Here is a 20,293-nt window from a genome sequence, read left to right as displayed (position 1 = left end):
GGCATTAATTTTATTACGATTAGAATAGCTCTTTAAAGATAAAACATAATCCACAAAGGAACAATGTAACGTTTCTGTGTCGTTATTGTAGCAAATTAAACCATTGATTGCGTGATATGATACCAAGTCTCTTGGGTATGTTTTACTGGCATTCTTGCTTCTCAAACACTTTGAGTGGGATGATATGGATGGTCCACAAAGAATGATGAATGAACGGAGGGTAGCTTGTTTCATCCTCACCGGTAACATCTCTCGGCAATGCTAGTGTATATATACATGTACAACGTAACTGACTAAGGATATGTAGTGATCGATTTGCACTTCATCAAGTCATAATGGCATTTGTATGAACTCATTGATCTATGAACCAGCACGACTCGACATGTGTTTCTGTTCTGCGTGCGGGACTCAATTGCAAATATGTCTTTAGTGCAAGCTCATTGATTTGGCTTCTGTCCAAATAAACGACTATAATTTTCAATTTCTTAAATCAGATAGAACATGGTTAACACCAAATGACAATTTTCAGCTTCATGTTACGGGAAGAAGAAAAGGTGATGAGTATTAAAACTTTGCGTTGTATGTTCACACATCTTTAGGATCCCTTACAATTAGATTTCAAAAAGCATGCATGCGTTGCCTTTGCTGAAAAGAAGTGTCACATCTGCAGTGCCGTAGCTGCAGCGGACCTGCTTGGCATAATAAATTCGTTTTAATAGTGAAATTAAATTATATGAAATTATAACATTTATTGCATTATCGGTCGCTTGTCCCACCTTTACCTAGCCATATTTCAACATTTCTCTCGACCTATTTTCATATCTTTTTTTGTCGGCGGCTTTAATCTGCACTGACATTTACGAGTCCTATCGATGCAGTTGTATGAAATGAAGTTTAATTAATTTTGGATATAATGTATAACTCTCAAACTGTTTTGAAATATGTTATAAAGGATGAACTGAATGAATGATGTGTTTCAAAAAGGCCAGTTTCCTTGGAATCCGACATTTGATGGAAAGAAGCTTTATAAGCGGTTACTGGCGATTGGACACCATCTTGTTTTTGAACTTCCCTTGCGAATTTCCTCAAATTAGGCCGCTGCCAACGAAGACGAGTTCTAGGAGGACAAAACATCTGTATGATGCATTTCTATCTATTATTGCTTTACAACATTACTACTTAAAAGTGTTGTTTAGTCGTGTACAATCAGTTAAGATTTATGTATGGTAAGTTATATATACAGATAGACTGTAGGTCCTCCAGGTTTGCTATTACCCTTGATGTCGTTTTAGAATTCCTTCAGAATTGGCACCGTTCCCACACTATAGACACGTTTATCATGATCTGTTTAAATGTATACGAAATTACATAGATTATGGATAAAAAAATCCATCTCCTTCTATATCTTCAGATATGTTCTTGATAATTCCCTTTCAGAATTTCTACCATTTTTGGTCCCTAGCATCACTGACGATTCATAGAAGCACAAAACAGCTGCCTGGCAAAGTGTTGTATTCGTGACTGGTTTCCTATTTAAAGGTGTTATGTATTAACTACAACTTTTTAGATACTTCCAATTGACTATATTTAGTTTATCATATGTATTTTCAAAGACAGACCGTACATCGCTACGTGTAATTTGTTTGTTAAGAATGTTTCAAACAATAGCATGTTACACCAATCAAAATATCTACGATTTAAAGACAATTGTGCAATTTGAGTCATTAAAATAGCAAAACAAATATCATTTCATAAGAGCTACTGTGATGAGACTGAGAACAAAACCTCACGAATATCACTTCAGATATTTTAAATTCAACAAGGTGTCTACTTAAACACATAGGTACGATTAGTTTTGCCATGCTATAAATGATAAAGGTCACCATCAGTCCATAATACAATTACAAAACAATTAATCTTTAGGAACAGTGTTAAGACATACATCATAATAACACAATGTGCAACAAAAACCATTATGGTAGTAAGTGGGTTGATTTTGACATGTTTTCACCTTTGATAATGATTTCGGACATATCACGCTATATTTCGCTTTCGTTTTGACAAGATAAAATTATTACATTAAACAGTTTCTCATCTCCAGTGTTGGTGGTGAGGAATAATTGATTACAACAGCAAAAAGACCATCGATCGATGTTAAGGGAACACTTTAATCAATCAACAATGGCGGCCAATTGGAAGGAAGTGATGGACAACCAATTCAATGATCACGTCATCACCAAAGCGATCATGACTTCTGGACACAATTGTTTGTACGGCAAAGGCCACCAACAGGTCAACAGTTAAGTCAATTGGGAGATAACAGATTTTCATTGTACATTTCAATGCCTTTTATAACGGCGTGCCGAGATATTTGCACAATATCTTGTAAACGTGTTTAATAGGAAGGATTAATGAAAAATATCAGAAAAATACAGTACCTGTCCACGCTGGCGCTCGAACTAGCGACCTCTCCGGGCATATACCCTACCATTAGATTTAAGGGGAATTCCCACTAGTCGGAGCTAGTATGTTGGTCATATACTAGTTTTGTAATAGAATTAAATGATGAATACAGTGAAAGCCGAACAGTTAGTAAAATGCATCCTGCAACTATTTTGACAGTATGCGGCTAATTTTCAATGACGATAGGGGCAAATCATGTTGAAATCCAGCATACAGTCAGAAACTGCCAGTTTGACCTGAAAATCTACTTTGTAGAAGTTTAGAACAATATTTAAACTTAAGTTTGGTTTAAAGTTTTTCGTTTAAAAAGCATTTAATATTTCCTAACAACTTCATATTCTCAGAAATCAACGGAAAATTTATACAGAAAACAGGAGAGTGCGGAATCTCCTCCAGCACATCTGAATTGTATTGTTGCACATGTGTGTTGGGGTAGCGAGGTGGTGTTGGGGGTAATATTCTGGATGCTGATGTGTTTGTTGAGAGAGTCTGTTAGCGCCTGTGTTTAAAACATTGTATGATAATTGTGTGTTGGAAGTTGTAATGTTACCATTGCTTCTTACGGGTTTGTATTTACAATGGCTATTGCTTTATTGCAACAGAACGAATACCTAATGTACAAAACAAACCCTGCCATACTCAGGTGTTCAGGTGGAAAAGAGTAGCAAGAGTAAAGTGTCTTACTCAAGGACAAAGCTTTATTATGGCGTCTGCGGCTCCGATCTTTTGACCTTGGGATCAATAAAAAGAACTGTGATATGCGGACTACCCGTTTCTCTCTTATCTACAAAATGTACATAGTTCGTGGAAGAACGCATAAGAAAAAAAATTATATGAAACGAAAATGAAATAACGTGTTCTGAGATCCCCATTTGTATTAAGATGGCATGTCTGTTATGTAGCATTACGTTTCACCAATGATCAGCCGTTAACGCTCTATGGTCTAATTAGCATTGTTTATTAGAACTGCCTAATAACATTCTAAATATTCCATATAAAAAGTCGACGTAACCTTCAATGAAGTGATAGTCTTGTTGCGATGCTAAATCAGCGATATTGGAAGTGTTACAGAGCGTTCATGCTCCTCTTCAATGATACCTTACAGAATCCTATCGACACCGCCTGAAATATTGATAATAGCTATCAGGGTCTCTACCGCCAACGCACTGACAGTCAGTTATCTGGAATTGGTGGTAATGGACCATGGATAAGACGATGTGTTGTTGTTAATACTGCAATGCTGATACGTGTGGCATGCTACGATCGTATTATATAATGTTCTAAGTTATGCGTCGTGTAATTTCATTTGGTCGGCAGGCGAAGTGGATGTCCCAATCGCCTTTTTAGCGAGGCCACCCGACCTAGGTTCGAATCTCTGATTTGACATTATGGTCTTCAGCCTGATTATACAATTTTATTTTCCCGGCAATTATCGTTTCTTTCAAAATTAACGTTCTCTTTGTGATTTCAAAATAAAAAACCCTATCAAAAATGAATCTTATATACTAGTAACTCGTTTCATATTTGTTATTAAATCATATTTTAGCGCACAAAACAGTGCAGTGCATTACAGTACAGTGCATTATAATACAGTGTGTACAGTACAGTGAGTACAGTACAGTACAGAACAGAGCAGTACAATACAGTATAGTATAGTATAGTATAGTACGGTATAATGTAAAGCAGTACAGTACAGTACAGTACAGTGCAGTACGGTATGGTACGGTAAGTACAGTACAGTACACAAATATACCGTGTATCTGTGCAATAGTCCAGAATATTTGACTCTCGGTACTGTTAATCGACCGATGTTCTATTGCACTAGGTCGAAGGACAGACACCTATGATATACTTGTTTTATTACATAATCACTACAACACACTTAGAATCACTGACATCAAGACTTTTCTGTAAGCGTAGAAGTCGCTATTACTGTCGTCGGAAGTGTTGACATATGAGTTACTTAGACGCTTGAAAGGTTAGGACGACATTCCGAAACGTCACAGGTGTTCAATATTTCGCACGTGACCGAATTTCAAAGCGTCACAGGTCTTCAACAGTTCGCACGTGACCGTGCAATAGTCATTTAAGCCGTGCAATAGTATACGCATATATCATAGGTGTCTATGCAATACTCCAGAATTTTTGACACGAGGTACTGGTAATCGACCAATTTTATTGTACGAGGCCGAAGGCCGAGTCCAATAGAACATCGGTCGCGATTACCAGTACCGAGGGTAAAATATTCTGGACTATTGCACAGACACCAATGATATACTTGTTTTATTACATAATCACTTAAACCAAGTTAGAATCACTGCCATTTCGACTTAACTGTAGGCCTAGAAGTCACCATGACTGAAGTGGGCAGTGTTGACATTTAAGTGACTTAGACACTCGAAAGGGTAGGACAAAATTTCGGAACGTCACAGGTGTTCAATAGTTCGCACGTGACTGAACAATAGTCATTTAGCCGTGCAATAGTTTACAGTTGTTTCATGTCTCATCAGTCGACAGTCAAAACTGTTTTCACGAGGTGTTTGGCACTCACCTTCTCAGTACCAACACCGGGTGAAAAACTGTTTTGACTGTTGACTGATGAGGCACGAAACAACTGTTTTATTATCTGACCATTGAGGTGAATAAATTACAACAAAAAACCAGTCTAAAATTCAAAATTTAATAACGTAAAGGTAGGAGTATTTCAGCAAGTTACAACTTTAGTGATAATGAATAAAGACTTGATGGACTGATCTATGGAATTGAACTGGACATCTACCTTACCGAAAGCGAATATTTCTTAATGTACAGCCTCCGTTTTTGTGTCCTTAACTCAGCGTAAAACCTCTTCAGTTTTTCGTTTAAGTCTGATATTTGCCCGCTGGCTCAAAGTCGCTGCTTCGTACATCTTTTGATTCGCAATAAGCATGCATAATCCTCACAAAACCCTTAATGATATTCTTGGTATTAGCTGAGTCTCTGTTCTCTATGGGATTTAAAAGCCCGTCATCGTTGATGTCTTCAAATCTAGAAACCATGTTTACAGTCGACCGATGTTTACAAACAGACGACAAGTAGTGTAGTCATTGTCATCTGAACGTTTGTAATTAGGCGCGTTGAATTAGGCAGCGCGTGATCGGGCAACAGTTCATGGCTAGCATTCACGGTTAAACATGTTTTATAACTAATCTTTTTGGAAAAACAGACAAATTTGGTTATTGTACATCTATATATTGAGTCAAATAACAATTCAAAATATAGCTTATGTGTATAGTTAAGGAAAATCAAACGCATTATGTAATAATAGTTTGGAAGTGTATAATTTATACCGTGTGAAGTGCAAACTATGTGTTGTATAAATTGTATATAAATTACCTATATTTGAGGGAGTAGTTTTCACATATATTTTGTCATTGCATTGTATGATGTATCTTTGTAATATATACCTCTACCACGGAAAGACGTAAATGTTATCTACCTAGGTATAATGAAGTTTGTAACAATTATATTGTTCATCACTGTCTTGTCTGTGTATGCAGCTCAAGACGTATCTCACGGCACGTGTGGGTTCACGCGTTCGACAACCCGGAGTAGCAAGATACAGATATTTTTTTAATATTACAATACTTGATAGACAGGTCCAGCATTATATCGTATTCCAATGACACATTCCGGAATGCATAAATAACTAAATTGGCCTCTTGTGTACAAACCAAGTGTCAGAGTCTGGTGGTGTATTTGTTAAATGTCCTTCGTCGTCTATCTATGTTTGTAGACTAATATCTCAATCAATAAAATGACCTTCCTACTTAAGAATGTTTTACTGCCACACCTCACGACACTGGCGTGACTGACTGCCATTATCATTGATCGTAACCCATCACTTGTTTGGACATACTACCGGGTAGATAAATGTTTTAACTCCGGGTAGATCTTCTTTATATTTCGTCTGGAGGCTGGAGTTGTCCACATTCTGTATTTGATGGTTCATGGTCATGGTACATGTATGAGGTTAAGAACTAATGTGGAATGTTGGTCTCTATTTGTCAACTTATCGGACACAGTCCTATCCCGCTTCTCCTGAGATATCTTGTCATAGGTAGTAAAAAAATGTTAAGATAGTATACTTGGTTTATACTTCATATTACTAAGGAAAATTTAATATTTCCCCATGCGACCATAATGCCTACCAGAAAACATTACCGTGGTCTCCATCAGCCTATACCTTTCAAAACCTTGTGTCTTTCGTGTTGTTGCCAGTAGTCGATATGTATCACTGTAATTTTGATACGAATAGTAATGGGGAAAACCTTGACTATAAGGTAAGGAATACAGGGATGTTGTTATTTAGAAATGGGAAATTAATGGTTCGGAAAAGATTTATTATTCATCGTGCTCTTCATGTACCCTAGTTGTAATCTGTTCCTGTTGGTAACATTGCAAGGAAAGATCGAAGTAAGCGGCTGATATTGAATATGTGGTGTCCATGAGTTAAATTTCTACAGGATGAAAACAAAAACAAGTCGGCCACAGAGTGGCACAGTTTGTTCCCATGAGCATGCCAATAGTCTGTTGGAAGATCGAGTCGTTACTCAAAAAAGTTGTTGGCGGTCAAATTCAATCCTTCTCACGATTCCATTTTCGGAGTATTTTCTATGGGACCTAGTCATAACGATTTACGCCCTATGTACTTCACAACTATTCAGTCTTAACAACACAATCGTTACAAGATAACGATTGCTTTCCTTAGGTATGGAATGGGAACTTGTACTGTACACTGTTGAGCCATGACCTTAACGTACTAACAGTGGTAATCAGAAGTTTGTATACAGTCTTAATTCAGTAATTTCTTGAGCCAGCATTAAAGTGCTGTCAATAAAGATTCTAATGAAGTTTCGGACGCCTATATAAACGAGGCAAATCCGAATTCCTGGTAATACGGTTTCCTTAAGGTTTACAGCGATTCTATAAACGTACACAAACGTATGTAATCATATCAACCACACCAATGGACGGGAGTAATATTAGGGCGTTATTAGACTCAAATAATAGTAGAAAAAATACCTGACAGGACAACATGAATTTAATAAGAGATTAAATAGGGATAAGTGTGTTGTAATAAACGTTGTAAAATAATATCTCATATGGAACAATTAAACGCCTGTTAGATTGTATTTATTGTCAATATCTATGGAATCTGGATCTGGGTGACAGATAAATAGAATGGTTCCTGATTCCTTCGTAGCGCATAGCGATTAGCGAAGCATTTCCATGACGTTAATCAAAATGGCGTAACAATCACAACTTGTGATCTTTACTGCATCTATCCGTTCAAAGATGCAGTCCAGATTTATTTTGAGGCTATGGGAGACCGCAGCACCAAATGTAAATATATTTGTTTGAATGTTACGATAATTAGTGTATACCTACATAACAAGAAAGCAGCAAAACATATAAATTAATTACATACATTCGGTACATACATATCTGGACGGGATGAGAGTGTACAGCGTGATATTCTTCCCCCAAATGTTGCATTAAATCGTCGGAAAGCTCAACTTCACTTAATGAGCGTACGAGATCGCAACAGAATACGGCTAGATGTGATACCATATCGTGATGGCCATGTGAGGACTGGCGCGAACTTGATGGGAATCCTCGCTTCGCATCGTGACAATTCGCAGCAGGTTCGTGTCGTAACGGAATAGAACAAGAGAATTCGTATAATACATCACAACAATCTAAACGATTTCCAAGAAACTTAAAGGACGCAAGTGTGTCGACGCAGGGATGTAAAGAACAGTTAAGACGACAGTATGCCCACTGCGTCCACACGAGTGTTGACTATTAAAAGTAAGAGAGACGTAAGGATAAAGCACGGGCGTCGCATTTGCTTCGAATGTTTCTGAATACGCCGTATATCTGCCGTACGTGTGTTTCAGTACTGTCAAACGCCCTTTGTACTACCTGTGCGAAGTATGCACGTGCGAAAGCTCATGAGTACGGCACACTTACATCGTTCTTACTTCACCTTACGAATCGAATGTTATTTACACTCGATGATGTCTTTGAATTATCACGGCTTATGTATTCAAGGAGAATATGCCTTAATCAAACGATGTCAAAAACCTAGTTAACTATAACACACAGTACTAAGATGGTATTCGGTTGCTGCTAAACTGCAGTGAACGGGCTAAGGGAGCTTACTCATAATTTGGTTAGGTCGAGATTTAGTCTGTAAGCAAGTTTGATATCGAATTCAAACTATTGGCGTCATTTCAAATCATCGCAGTTCCCCAGTTATTATTTTTGGAGTCACTTTGGCAGTCTTACACTACAGCAGATCTTCTTTACTCAAACACGTTGAAACCTTATGACGTCATCAATGGAGGTCAAGTTTTATTTACTGTCGATTGGTCAGTGTTTTCTATCTTCATGATGGTGAGCAGTTAAACGAAAAAACAATAGTTATGCTACATGAATCGCAAATGTCACATACTACATCATTCAAAATGACATTATCCTATTTCTAATTCGATAGCTAAAGATATATACAGAAATAAGTGAGAAAGAAAACAAACGAAATGAATGGCTAAAAGAACAATATAATAGCTGAAGCTGAAGAACGTCAACCGATCCGTGCTGCATGTGACTTGACGCCATTCCCCCCCCCCCCCCCCCCCCCCCCCCCCCCCCCCCCGTATACAACGGACGACTATGTATACCATTATGTGGGATCTTATATCTGTTTTCTTAACTCATTGTATTTACCACGTCTCTGATGACACTTTACTAACAGTAAACGGGATGTAAAACAAAACATAACTGGCCTATCCCGGTGTTACCGTAGTATATGATGACGGGCAGATATCATGGTACGTGTATGCGGCATGGCATTTCGGTGAAATAGACTATAAAATGGTCCTTTAGATGACCCACAGGTGGCTAAGCATCGTCCGTACAAATCCTTCCAGTGCTGATTATAATGCAATGTTCCGACACCTCCGTCTAAGTGTTAGACCGATGCAAATACAGTTTTATAAAGAAATGCAAAGAAAAAGGCTATCGCTACGGATTTTACCAACATGTATAACACCGGAAATAATTCCACACTGAGAAATTTTATCGTGAACAAAGAGGGGAAACCCAACGAATAAAACGTGAATACGATGAAAATTTATTATAATTTACGTTATTCGAATATTTTACCGAAAATCTAACACTGTCATGGATAATTTCCTGGGTTCCTTTCAAGTTTCGGTTAAGATGTTTCAGAATACACAGATGTGTATATTTTCACGGAGAAGTGTGTTGATGCCATCACATAGACCACAAAGCAAGGGGTAATGAACTTAACTTGCGTGACATGGACTCATGATGAAGATGGTATCTCGGTGTAGATGTCCGGCTAGCGTGCTGGTCCGGTATATGTTGGCCATATTGATTCCCTCCAGGATCGCCAGAAAGCCATTGGTCTGATGACGGTATAAGAGGACTTACGGTGTGTGACCCTTTAGAATTCAGGGGTCATCTGTCCACGTGGAATTGCTTACCAGAAAGCTTAAGTTCCTCTTTCATCTCAATAACAAGAAAGAAGCCTTCGTTGGAACACTCAATGTTTCCGTTACATATTGTTGTTTTGGCAACAAAATTAAAAAAAAACGGAGTAGAAGTTATCGGTGATATCTGTCCCTACTTTTTTTTAAACAGACATTTGGATGTTTTTTTTAAGTCGCATAATGTTGTCAGCTCATTGATTGGAGCTCTCGAGAGCGTTGACGCAAGACCAGTAATATTCTCCATTTTCTTCAGTTGTATTGTGTTTTTGTTAGATTGCATTTATACAAAGTGAGCAAAATTACATTGGATCGCTGTTTGGGCAATTTACATGAATATTTCATTTCAAAAACAAACATTTGAATTGGATTCCTGTAATAAAACTACAATTGTTTTATTTGATTATTATTGAAAAAAAAGTATATGTACTCTTGGGTAAACCATGGACGAAGTTTTTTCTCATAATTTTGATGTTCATTGATTAGTCCCAAGTGATTGGTACTTATCAACTTCGATAAATAACTATGCAGCTCTTTTACTCAATCAAAACTGACTTTACAAACAGAACGTGATGTTTATGTTATGAAAAGACAGCAAATGTTTCAGCAAATGTTTGTCTATCACCGAGTTTAATTAAAACATCTTCCAAATGTGCTGCTGAATGCATCATTTCCACGCGTATACATGGCATGAAGTAGTTGAAGTAAAAGATAGATTCGTATCTGGCTTATTATGGTTAGGACTATAAAACAGACTTTCAAATTGAATTTTGACAGTTTTAGGGGAAAAGAATTTCAATTAGTTTAAACTGATACAACAGCCATGAGCCACGTACGCACTAAGGGGCGCTACTCGTGTTAAAGATTTTATGTGGACCACTCTATGGTTCTGTCTCGACTTTTATAGCCGACTACGGATCAATGACTGACAACACAGGTTATAAAGTTCAACCTTTAATTACGTTTACAATGCAGTAGTGATTAGGAGATGAAATGAAAGGTGATGACAAACTAAACACACAATGGTAATACACTTCAACCGATATATCTTGTATCAAAAATACCCACCTAGTGTCCTATCCTGGAATCAGCTTTGGCAGAAGTGTTTTTTGTCAAATGTTTTTTAAAAAAAATTGTTTTTATTAATCTCTGATAGTTATAATATATGTATTGATATATATAACATGAAAAAGGTACGGCAAAACTTATGTTAATGAGGCAACTCTGATTAGCTGTGTTTTCTACGTCTGCTTTGTAACATAATTATGTTGATTAATATCAAACTAAATATATGTATACATTTATAACTCGTCCTTAATTGATTGAACATTATGTTTCTACAACAAGGTAAATATTTCGAAATTCTTATTTGAACAAAAGCATCCGGTCAAACAACCCGTACCAAAAAACCACCCAAAAAACAGTCTTCCTTCGTATTATTGGATACAGAATACAGAGAGCTACCTTATCTCTTTAAAAAATTATACATGAAAAAAAAGTTTAATTGATGATTGGTTTTACAAATGAGATTTAATTTAGGCATTTAATCAATCTTACAAATGGTAAGTGTAGTCGGAGAAACTTCACCCCGATCACGAAAAAGTACGACAAAAGACATATGGCATGCAGTGAGATACACCAGTTTTAACTTGCACCACCACCACATATGTATCTTCATTGAAGAATCGAGTCCATATTCTAAGGTTTATCACACGGATACTTCAAAATGGCATGAGTATTCTATAATCTGGTTTGATGAGTGTGTTGTACATTATATATATATAAAATAAATAATGGAAAAAAAATGAAAATAAGAATGAATAGATAAATAAAAAGTTTATAGATAAAGATTACAATATTGTAAACTTACTTTACTGCACTCGATAAAATAAATAATGAAAAAAAAATGAAAATAAGAATGAATAGATAAATAAAAAGTTTATAAATAAAGATTACACTATTGTAAACTTACTTTGCTGCACTCAAATATTAGCGCATAACCCAACAGCACGTAAAACATATTGAGCGGAATGATGAATTAGCTCACCCACAATTTCTTCAATAGAAAATAATAATTTAGCGAAATGCTTCTAGCGGAAAAAATCAATCAATTAAGATGACTGCAAAATATAATAATGTCTACAGTATTCTTTCAAATAGTTTCTTCAATAAGTATACTTTACAAATATTGTTGATAATTAAAGTGTTTTATTACTCCTTCAGTTTGATGAAGAATTTATTAAACCAAGCAAACATTTTACACTCATTCCCAGAAGAAATACGTTAGACTTGATACTTACTCTGGTTGACACTTGGTTATTCTCAGTGTGGCGTTATTCCTAAAATAGCTGTCTGGTATTAGACCGATATATTTATCCCTAAGGCAGCATTGCCAAATTGTCTGTCTCATTACTGACACAACGACGTCCCGCTGTATATAACGTTACGTGTGCTACTAGACAGATGTACCTAGGGGAGGGAACTCTATAATGGGGACCCTCGTTATTAAATTTTATGCGGTTTGTGTCCCTAACCATTCGTATATGTGAATAGACGAAAGGGAAAATATCCATAAAATTCTATCCCCTGAGAAAAAGATTTCCAATCGAACGTCAGACCTACCTTTGGGTAACCCTAACCCTCTTCCTTTAGATTTAGTCAGTGGGCATGATGGACTGTGATACAAGAAATACAGCTGTATAGGGGAGATAACTTAATTCGATTTGATCAAAAGAGAAACCACAGTAATGTATTTCATTATCTTAAATTCATGGCAAGATAGCTTTTACTCTTCCACGATCTAATATGTATCACTTCAAGAAAAGTTATACAAAAAATACCTGTTGGATTTCATTCAATTTCCCCGAAAAATAGGTTTCTTTCACTCAGTTAAAGATTTTTCAACTAAAGATATTCTCTCTGGTACCACTTAACATTTACAGAGGACTGTGGCATTTTTTAACCCTGATTTTTAAAAAAAATCGGGTTTTGAAAAACATGCATTTCTTTCTTAAAAGGATTGTTATATCGAGAGAAAAAAAAGAAAACATTAGGTAGTTTTTGCAAAAAAGCAAATGGTAGCACAAAGATTACTCGTGTCATTTTTAATGACAATCGATTCAATATTTCCTGGCCGTGTCGTATTCTCTAATATCAAGATGGGTTCATAGTACTACATTGCGGGTATCAATCGATGTTCGACGATGCACAAAATTATATGAGAGTTGTTTCCCTTCCTCTGGTGTTTCGCTGCATCTCATGGCAACGGGAATGCACAGGTGAAAAACTACTTTTAGAGTAGAAACGATATTCTGAATTAAACATGCAAATCTAAATGTGCAAAGTGTTTTACTTATCGGGAGAACTTAACCAATTTTCTATGCCGATCATACTGCTTTTATGCATTTGAAGGTAAAATTTTAGGCCATATCATAGACAAAACTTACTTAATTATTCCACTACTTTTCGAGAAACGCCTTGAAGTTATTAAGTAAGATTTATACATGACTTCGGACATGACAAGCTTGTTGACAAAAGAAGACAAACAACTAAAACCATCGATTGAATTGAAATTGGCCGTTTATTTATTAAACGACAATTGAAATAATCTTCCAATACAAGTTGATATTCATAAAATCAACCATATGAATCGAACTTTGGTCCAAGGTGGGGATACAAAACCGCCTCTTTCAACTATCAACTTAAATTACATAAAAAAAAAAAAAAAAACACTTAAAAATTGACCACATACAATTTCCAGAAAATTCCTTGACATAATCAAGTCGACATAAAATGTTCAAAATTGATAACAAGTAAAATAGTATAACAAAAGGAGGATGCTGGGGAGGAGGCGGGTAGATAAATTCCAACCTTAAAATTATGTAAACACAAACTGACCTTGACTTGTGTCCATTACAGTGATGCAGTCTGTTTCAGTGGCTGGGTAGCTACTGTTACCGTGTAATAGGTATATATAGTAAAATCTCTGCGCGTGACCTTTCACCTCCATAACCCTGCGCCCTCACTCCATTATGAAACCCCTTAATAGGGACTATATTAAGCCTTTAATATATGCTACATATTTCAAAATATATCTAAATTTACTCCTTAGCATGTATAAATGATATTAAAATTGCATTTTAATTATTTATTTCTTTTATACATGTACATTGTACCGTCCTTCTATATTGTGATATTGGGACTCACCTGGATTAATACACTAGGTATAAGGTCTTCTTCTTCTCTCGAACTATTGGGTGTTTAATAACCGTCTGACAGATGAGAGTCAACCTAAACATCAAGTATCTTTCTAGGGAGAAGATAAATGTAAATAACAAAAGTTAATTCAAACCTCAATATATATCCCTATACACCATAGTCCTAGGTTATCCAAAAGGAGTTCTAATTTAAGATAACCATTGATTTTAGATGTGTCTTTCTAAGATAAGTGCTATATTTTCTCCTTGTTAAAATTGCTTTGAAATATTGTTGTATAAACATTTAGACGTTTCTTGTCTATGTATTTGTCATTATATTTTCATCCATCGATTTATTTTCAAGTTTTAGTCCCGTCTACTCTGAAAAAGAAAAATCTTGTTATGTGTTTCCTGACAAAAATGTGGAAAATCACGAAATGCGTTTGGGAAAAATTGGAAAAATAGAGGATTTTTGAAAAATCCCGTATGCATTGCACATCATCGGAATGTACCATATGTAACTTGTGACGTCATGATAACGTAGCCAAAGGGATATTTGTTATCTGAATAGGACAGCTGAACTTTCTTGTTTTACATTTTAAGCAAAAATCAATCTCAACTCGATTGGCTTTAATAGTTGAACTTTTGTCTTATCGGTGGTTCCCAGATCAGGGATAAGGTAATTGAATGATACAGATTCAGTCAGAAACACCGTGGATATAAAATAGTTGTGTAACGGGACAGGGACTCCCTTTTGGAGGATATAACTTGTACGGAGCTGAATAAGTTTTATCTTTATAGCCTATCACAGCAAATTAGGGTCAAACGTAACCGGCAATGCTATAACAGTCCGATTTCCGTCTATACCTATAGCTTGGTTGGTCCCATAAAGGCCATATCTAAGACACGAACAGAGATACGATCTGGCTGATTGTGTATTTTACGAGGAAATGTGGCACAACTTTTAACTTATCCTACCTGATATGGTGGTCCGATCAATAAGTACTAAACATACTGACTAGAGTAAAATGTACTCTTTGTCTTATATTTGCACGTCAGTTTTACTTTGCAAACACGTACATTTGTACAGTACATGTACATGCATGGTTCGCCAATACCTCTACTTGCTCAAGTAAGAATTTTTAATTATGGTTCTATTACACCTTTAAAAAAAATGCGTACTTAAGTTTACCTGATTTTGTCTTGTCATTAGATGTTTCAGTAATTAAGTGTGTGGTATAAAGAACACTTATGTTTGAACAACTGAGACATGTACGAGTTGCTCCCCTTCCGGCATAGTATTATGGCTCTTTTAGAGAATGACTAAAATATCTGTATGGCATAGCTTTATCAATGATTCGACAAATAATATTTATATATATATTTATATATAATTGTCAAGTAGAAATATCGACAGTACAGGCAAGTAAATTGTCGAATTTTCGAGGCAATCTGCGCCTTTATCAAGACACAGGTAAATTACAAACGATCACATAATTATAGACATAGAACATGGAACAGTGACATATATAGTGGGTATAAACAACAATAAATATCGTTATGTTGTAAAAACGTTTTGTTGTATATATTTATTTATATATATATGTTATTAATTTCATATTCATTTTTAATGGTTTAATATGTGCGTCTTTTATACTTTACTACAACAGATCAACGTATAATTGCTTATTGAAAATACAGTTAGTTTACTGTTTAATACCTCATTGTTATATACTCATGTAAAATTACGTATTTTTATTCGTCAAAAAGTCTGAAAAATCTCTCAATTGCAAGAAGGTCTCTTCGCCCATCCTTCGCCCATCCTTCCGTCCCTTTTCACAAAAAAGTAAAGTTGTTTCGTACAAGGTGTTATCAGAGAAAAATGGGAATGGAAGACATTTTTGGAGACTTCTTGTCATTTATGATAATTTGATTTGATCGTCAGAAGAAAATTTACGGTAGCTGATCTCGCCAACAGAGGACAAAGTTGGGGGATAGAAATGGTCGCTTAAACAGAGGGTCTCCTATATAGTTAATAGAGATGGTCGGTTGGAGAGATTCCACTGAATTTTGTGTTTCTCGGGAAACTGAGGGACGGACCGATCTTTGCTTTCGTGGTTGTGTCCTTGGGTTAGACACTTTACCCCAAAACCCGAATACTTTTCTCGTCCTGGCTGGCCTGGTGTTACATATGAACATTTCTATTAATACTTATATGATTGATAGTGAAATTGTATTTTGAAGTTTTGTTTACTTCAATAAAACTTAACTTGATAATAACATTAATATTTAATAAGACTGCGCCTGAGATCGAGTGAAATTCAGAAGTTTTCCCCAAGCATCTCTAGAGAGTTAGGAATGATCTATCAGTCCAACATTAGCAGTTTACTTCGTGTGAAAGGCACTGCCACACGTGTTATCCCTATTTATTTCTGACTTCTAGATTCTTGAACACATTAGGCATTTGATAACATTGTGAAATATATATTCCGACATCATGTTTAATAATTAATTGCGGAATTGGTCACAATGTGTATGCATTGTATAATCAAATATAATTTAAGGTGTTTAATATTTTGGCGTGTACATGTACTGTACAACATCAAGAAAGACCATTTTGATCCGTACCCTTCCTCCAACTCGCTGCTACTTATATCATTAGAAATATTACCTTCGAGAAATAATTTTCACCTCACGTTTTCTGTCGAAATACAGAATTAATCCTGTTCGCCATTATACGCTAAAACCAACATTTCAATAACTGAGTTGGAAACGGATACTTCATTTTAGCAATGTCCCAAACAGACGTTCCATATAATTGCAATTTTACAGTTAACGGGCATACAAATAATTAAGGATAATTTTTTTTAGAATTTTGCAATGCCATGGGTTGATCTTAGACACGAAAGGTAGCATACCATGTAACCAGGCAACATTCTCACCACATGATGTTAAGCAACAACATTTACAAGGGGCCAAGTGGTTAAGGTGTCACGACACTCTATCACTGCACCGTTAATGGTACCCATTGGTCCCGAGTGTACTCGTGAGGTTACCACGGGTGGCCCAGATGTATGCGGTGTCTCCGACTATCCTCACTAAACTGTTCAATTCTTTGTGATGTTTATGTCTGGTCAATATCCATTCTACATATGAACGAACATTGACTAGTTATTATATTTTTTTTTCACTAGCGATGTGGTCTGTTCACACAATAAACGCCAAAGGATGCGAGGTTTTTTCTTGATCCGAGACAATGTAAACTTTCGCGACAATGTATTGATTAAATTGTAATGTTTTTCGTGTTACATCGCCTTTTTTTAAGGCAATCTCATTTACAACCAAATGCCAGATGCTACTATCGCGCCTACATTCCTTACAGTTCTTGTTGAATTACTTGTTCCCAATATCATGATTTTCACTACAGATTATTTCCTTCAGGTACCTGTTAAGCGTATGAGATCTGCACGCGGCCTCATTGTAACATTGGTTAGCGGTGAATATTTCCAAAAAACCTTTCTCCCTAATGTCTCCCTTGGCATGCCTTACTTTGGTATTCAGACTGCGCACTTCTGGTCTTGACAATTCAAATTCTATAAAATACGTACTTCTTACTGGCTGGTAGACATTCACCTTTTAATATTGACTGGTTCGCCGATTCAACGATACTTTGTCTATACTAAAGTTACGAATTTTTTTTATAGATTTTGAAAGATAAAAAAAAAAGACAAAAAATAATAATAATAATAAAAAAAACAAAAAAAAACATGCATTCAAGCGCTTAAGAAGTCTACGGGGAATTTTTATGGTAACCGCCATGATCTCGTCAGAAAATCTTCCATTTTTTGGTGTCATTTCTAGCTCGGGATATTCAATACCTATTAGCCTACCAATATCTTTAAATTGATCAATCTACAATTAAGTTCTTGCTTGGTTTTTAAGCCAAAATTTATATGATGGTTGTTGTCGATGACAAAACTGACAACTCTCAACTTTTCAGGATATCTTGTTCCTTCACTTCTCGTTTCGTCGATTTTGAATTCTAATTATGTTTTTTCTGTGCATTTGCTCTTTTTCTGAGGTTTCTTTTAATTGTAAAACTATATGTTAGTAGTTGGATATTTTTGTGTCGACATTGATCGGTACTGTAACATAAGGTTACATTTATACTGCATGTTTTTTTCTGCAATTCACAACATATTTTTACATATGAGTTATTTTTTATGGATTTCCAACAACCATGTTCAACAAATATCCAAAAATATTTACTGAACGATCCTTTAAAAGACACTACCTCCAATGAATGTTCTGAATTGAAAAGAAAGATGACTTAAATATATACATTGTACAACATATATAAAATCCTGTTATCTTACACAATGTATAATATTACACTATAAATTAAAATGATATAAATGGAACATGTACCGATAACAGTAGGAACACGTGGTTGTCAGTATGTGTAGTATTGGTGGGTCATTTGACAGGAGTATTGTATACGACCATTCACAATGTAGAGGATGATATGCATTGATCGAGCCTAATAAAATTAGTTAATCCTAACAATGATAACAGTAAAGCTTACGTCTTCTGTCCGAAGGGTCTAGAAAAAAGCATGCATAAATACATAGCTATGATATCTAAATGTAAAGGTTCTGATCATCATCAGAAGTATATCAAAATAACGTTATGTAACTTTAAAATGTTGTCCTGTTTTTCTAAAAGTAGAGTAGAGCCATGCGAGCTATCAATTATTAAAAAACATATCTCTTTAGGACACTTTATGGCGTAGATAATGGAACGAACGCCTGTGGGATTACTTCTTCAGCTGAACTTTCTAACTTTCTCTGAGTTCAGCCAGTTTGTCATAGGTGTTTGATTCTGTTTAGACACATTGAGGCACAGGATGAGGCCATCGTTTTGTAATGTTGAACATTAAAGATATCGGGCACAGATTTTACAATCATTATGCATGCTATGATGCAATGTAGAATGTTAACCATACACTATATCATCTTCATTTTGTTGTCTCCTAGAAATTCCCTTTATAACGTTAATTAAACTCCCGACGTTAACGTCTTCATGAAAAATGTAATGAATTGTATTCAGAGTTTGTTTAAAGTGCAAACTATTCACCGGTATGTTCCAATGTTTTGCTGTATTGAATGTCTGTCAGTCTTTTGAGAGCAAAGCATCAATAAAGAACTCAAAGAACCCAGCACCTAGTATAGATAAACAGAACACATGAATGGAATCGCCCATTAACTAGCGTGAAAATGGCAAATTATGTTCTATTGAGGTATTGGATTATTAAGCACTTTGAACTTATCTGTCACGATAATTGAGAGAACACATTTCTCTCTCCATTGAAGTGTATTTCTAGAGAAAGCCACATAACATGCGATGTAATTGTTAATTGGTGTTTGCCTTTCACAAAGGTGTCGTTAATTTACACTATTAACATATGCTCTAAGTCTTGGCATAGTGTAACGATTCCATGGAAAGTCAACATACAACTCAATAGGACTCCGTAGCCTAGTTGTGTCCGTATGAAGTACAAACACACTTCATGATAGAAACATACCATGAAAGAATTGTGTTTCTTTAGTATTGGTTAATGTTAACTGTTTCTCGTACTTTGTAACACAACCGCTTGAAGTTTGAACTCTTGTGGATTCAAGTAATAGTATAACTCTCTGAACTAGACCACAGCCCAATATACCGTGTAGTTTCTTATTTTGAATGGTTGTACCGATTCAGGACATCCTCGCTCTATTGTTTCATTTAAGGGGTTTTACGCCTTCAAGTACGGTCTTTCAGCTGATGTGATATCCTCGTGTATTTTTTGAAACGATCCAATGTCACCAAATTCATTCTGTATTCAAACAGTTAGGTGCATTTATTATATAAATATATTTCTACCACAATACGCTGTATTATTCCACTCTCAAGCCATTTTATAAATGTGCCGACTATTGGATATATAGAGGTTACACAACGAGTGATTGTTTGATATGGAATTTATTTTACACGTGGCCAAGTATAATTTCGCGTATGCAAATAAAGTGTACCGGTGAC

The 20,293-nt window shown here is 35.7% G+C and overlaps 1 protein-coding gene across 4 annotated transcripts in view; it reads left to right on the top strand.

Moving 5' to 3' along the window:
* LOC117339993 (Kv channel-interacting protein 4-like) overlaps positions 1-20,293 on the top strand; it is a 420,070-nt gene that overhangs the window by 62,799 nt on the left and 336,978 nt on the right. For 2 of the 4 annotated variants that reach the window (XM_033901720.1, XM_033901725.1), the window contains exon 3: positions 1,987-1,989. The exons of the other annotated variants lie outside the window; for them this stretch is intronic. In XM_033901720.1, coding sequence (XP_033757611.1) covers positions 1,987-1,989 — 3 coding nt within the window. The remainder of the gene's footprint in view (positions 1-1,986; positions 1,990-20,293) is intronic. 4 annotated transcript variants of the gene reach the window in all.

Source organism: Pecten maximus, chromosome 12 (genome assembly GCF_902652985.1).
Source record: "Pecten maximus chromosome 12, xPecMax1.1, whole genome shotgun sequence".
Lineage (NCBI taxonomy): Eukaryota > Metazoa > Mollusca > Bivalvia > Pectinida > Pectinidae > Pecten > Pecten maximus.
This window is presented reverse-complemented; position numbering and strand designations above follow the sequence as displayed.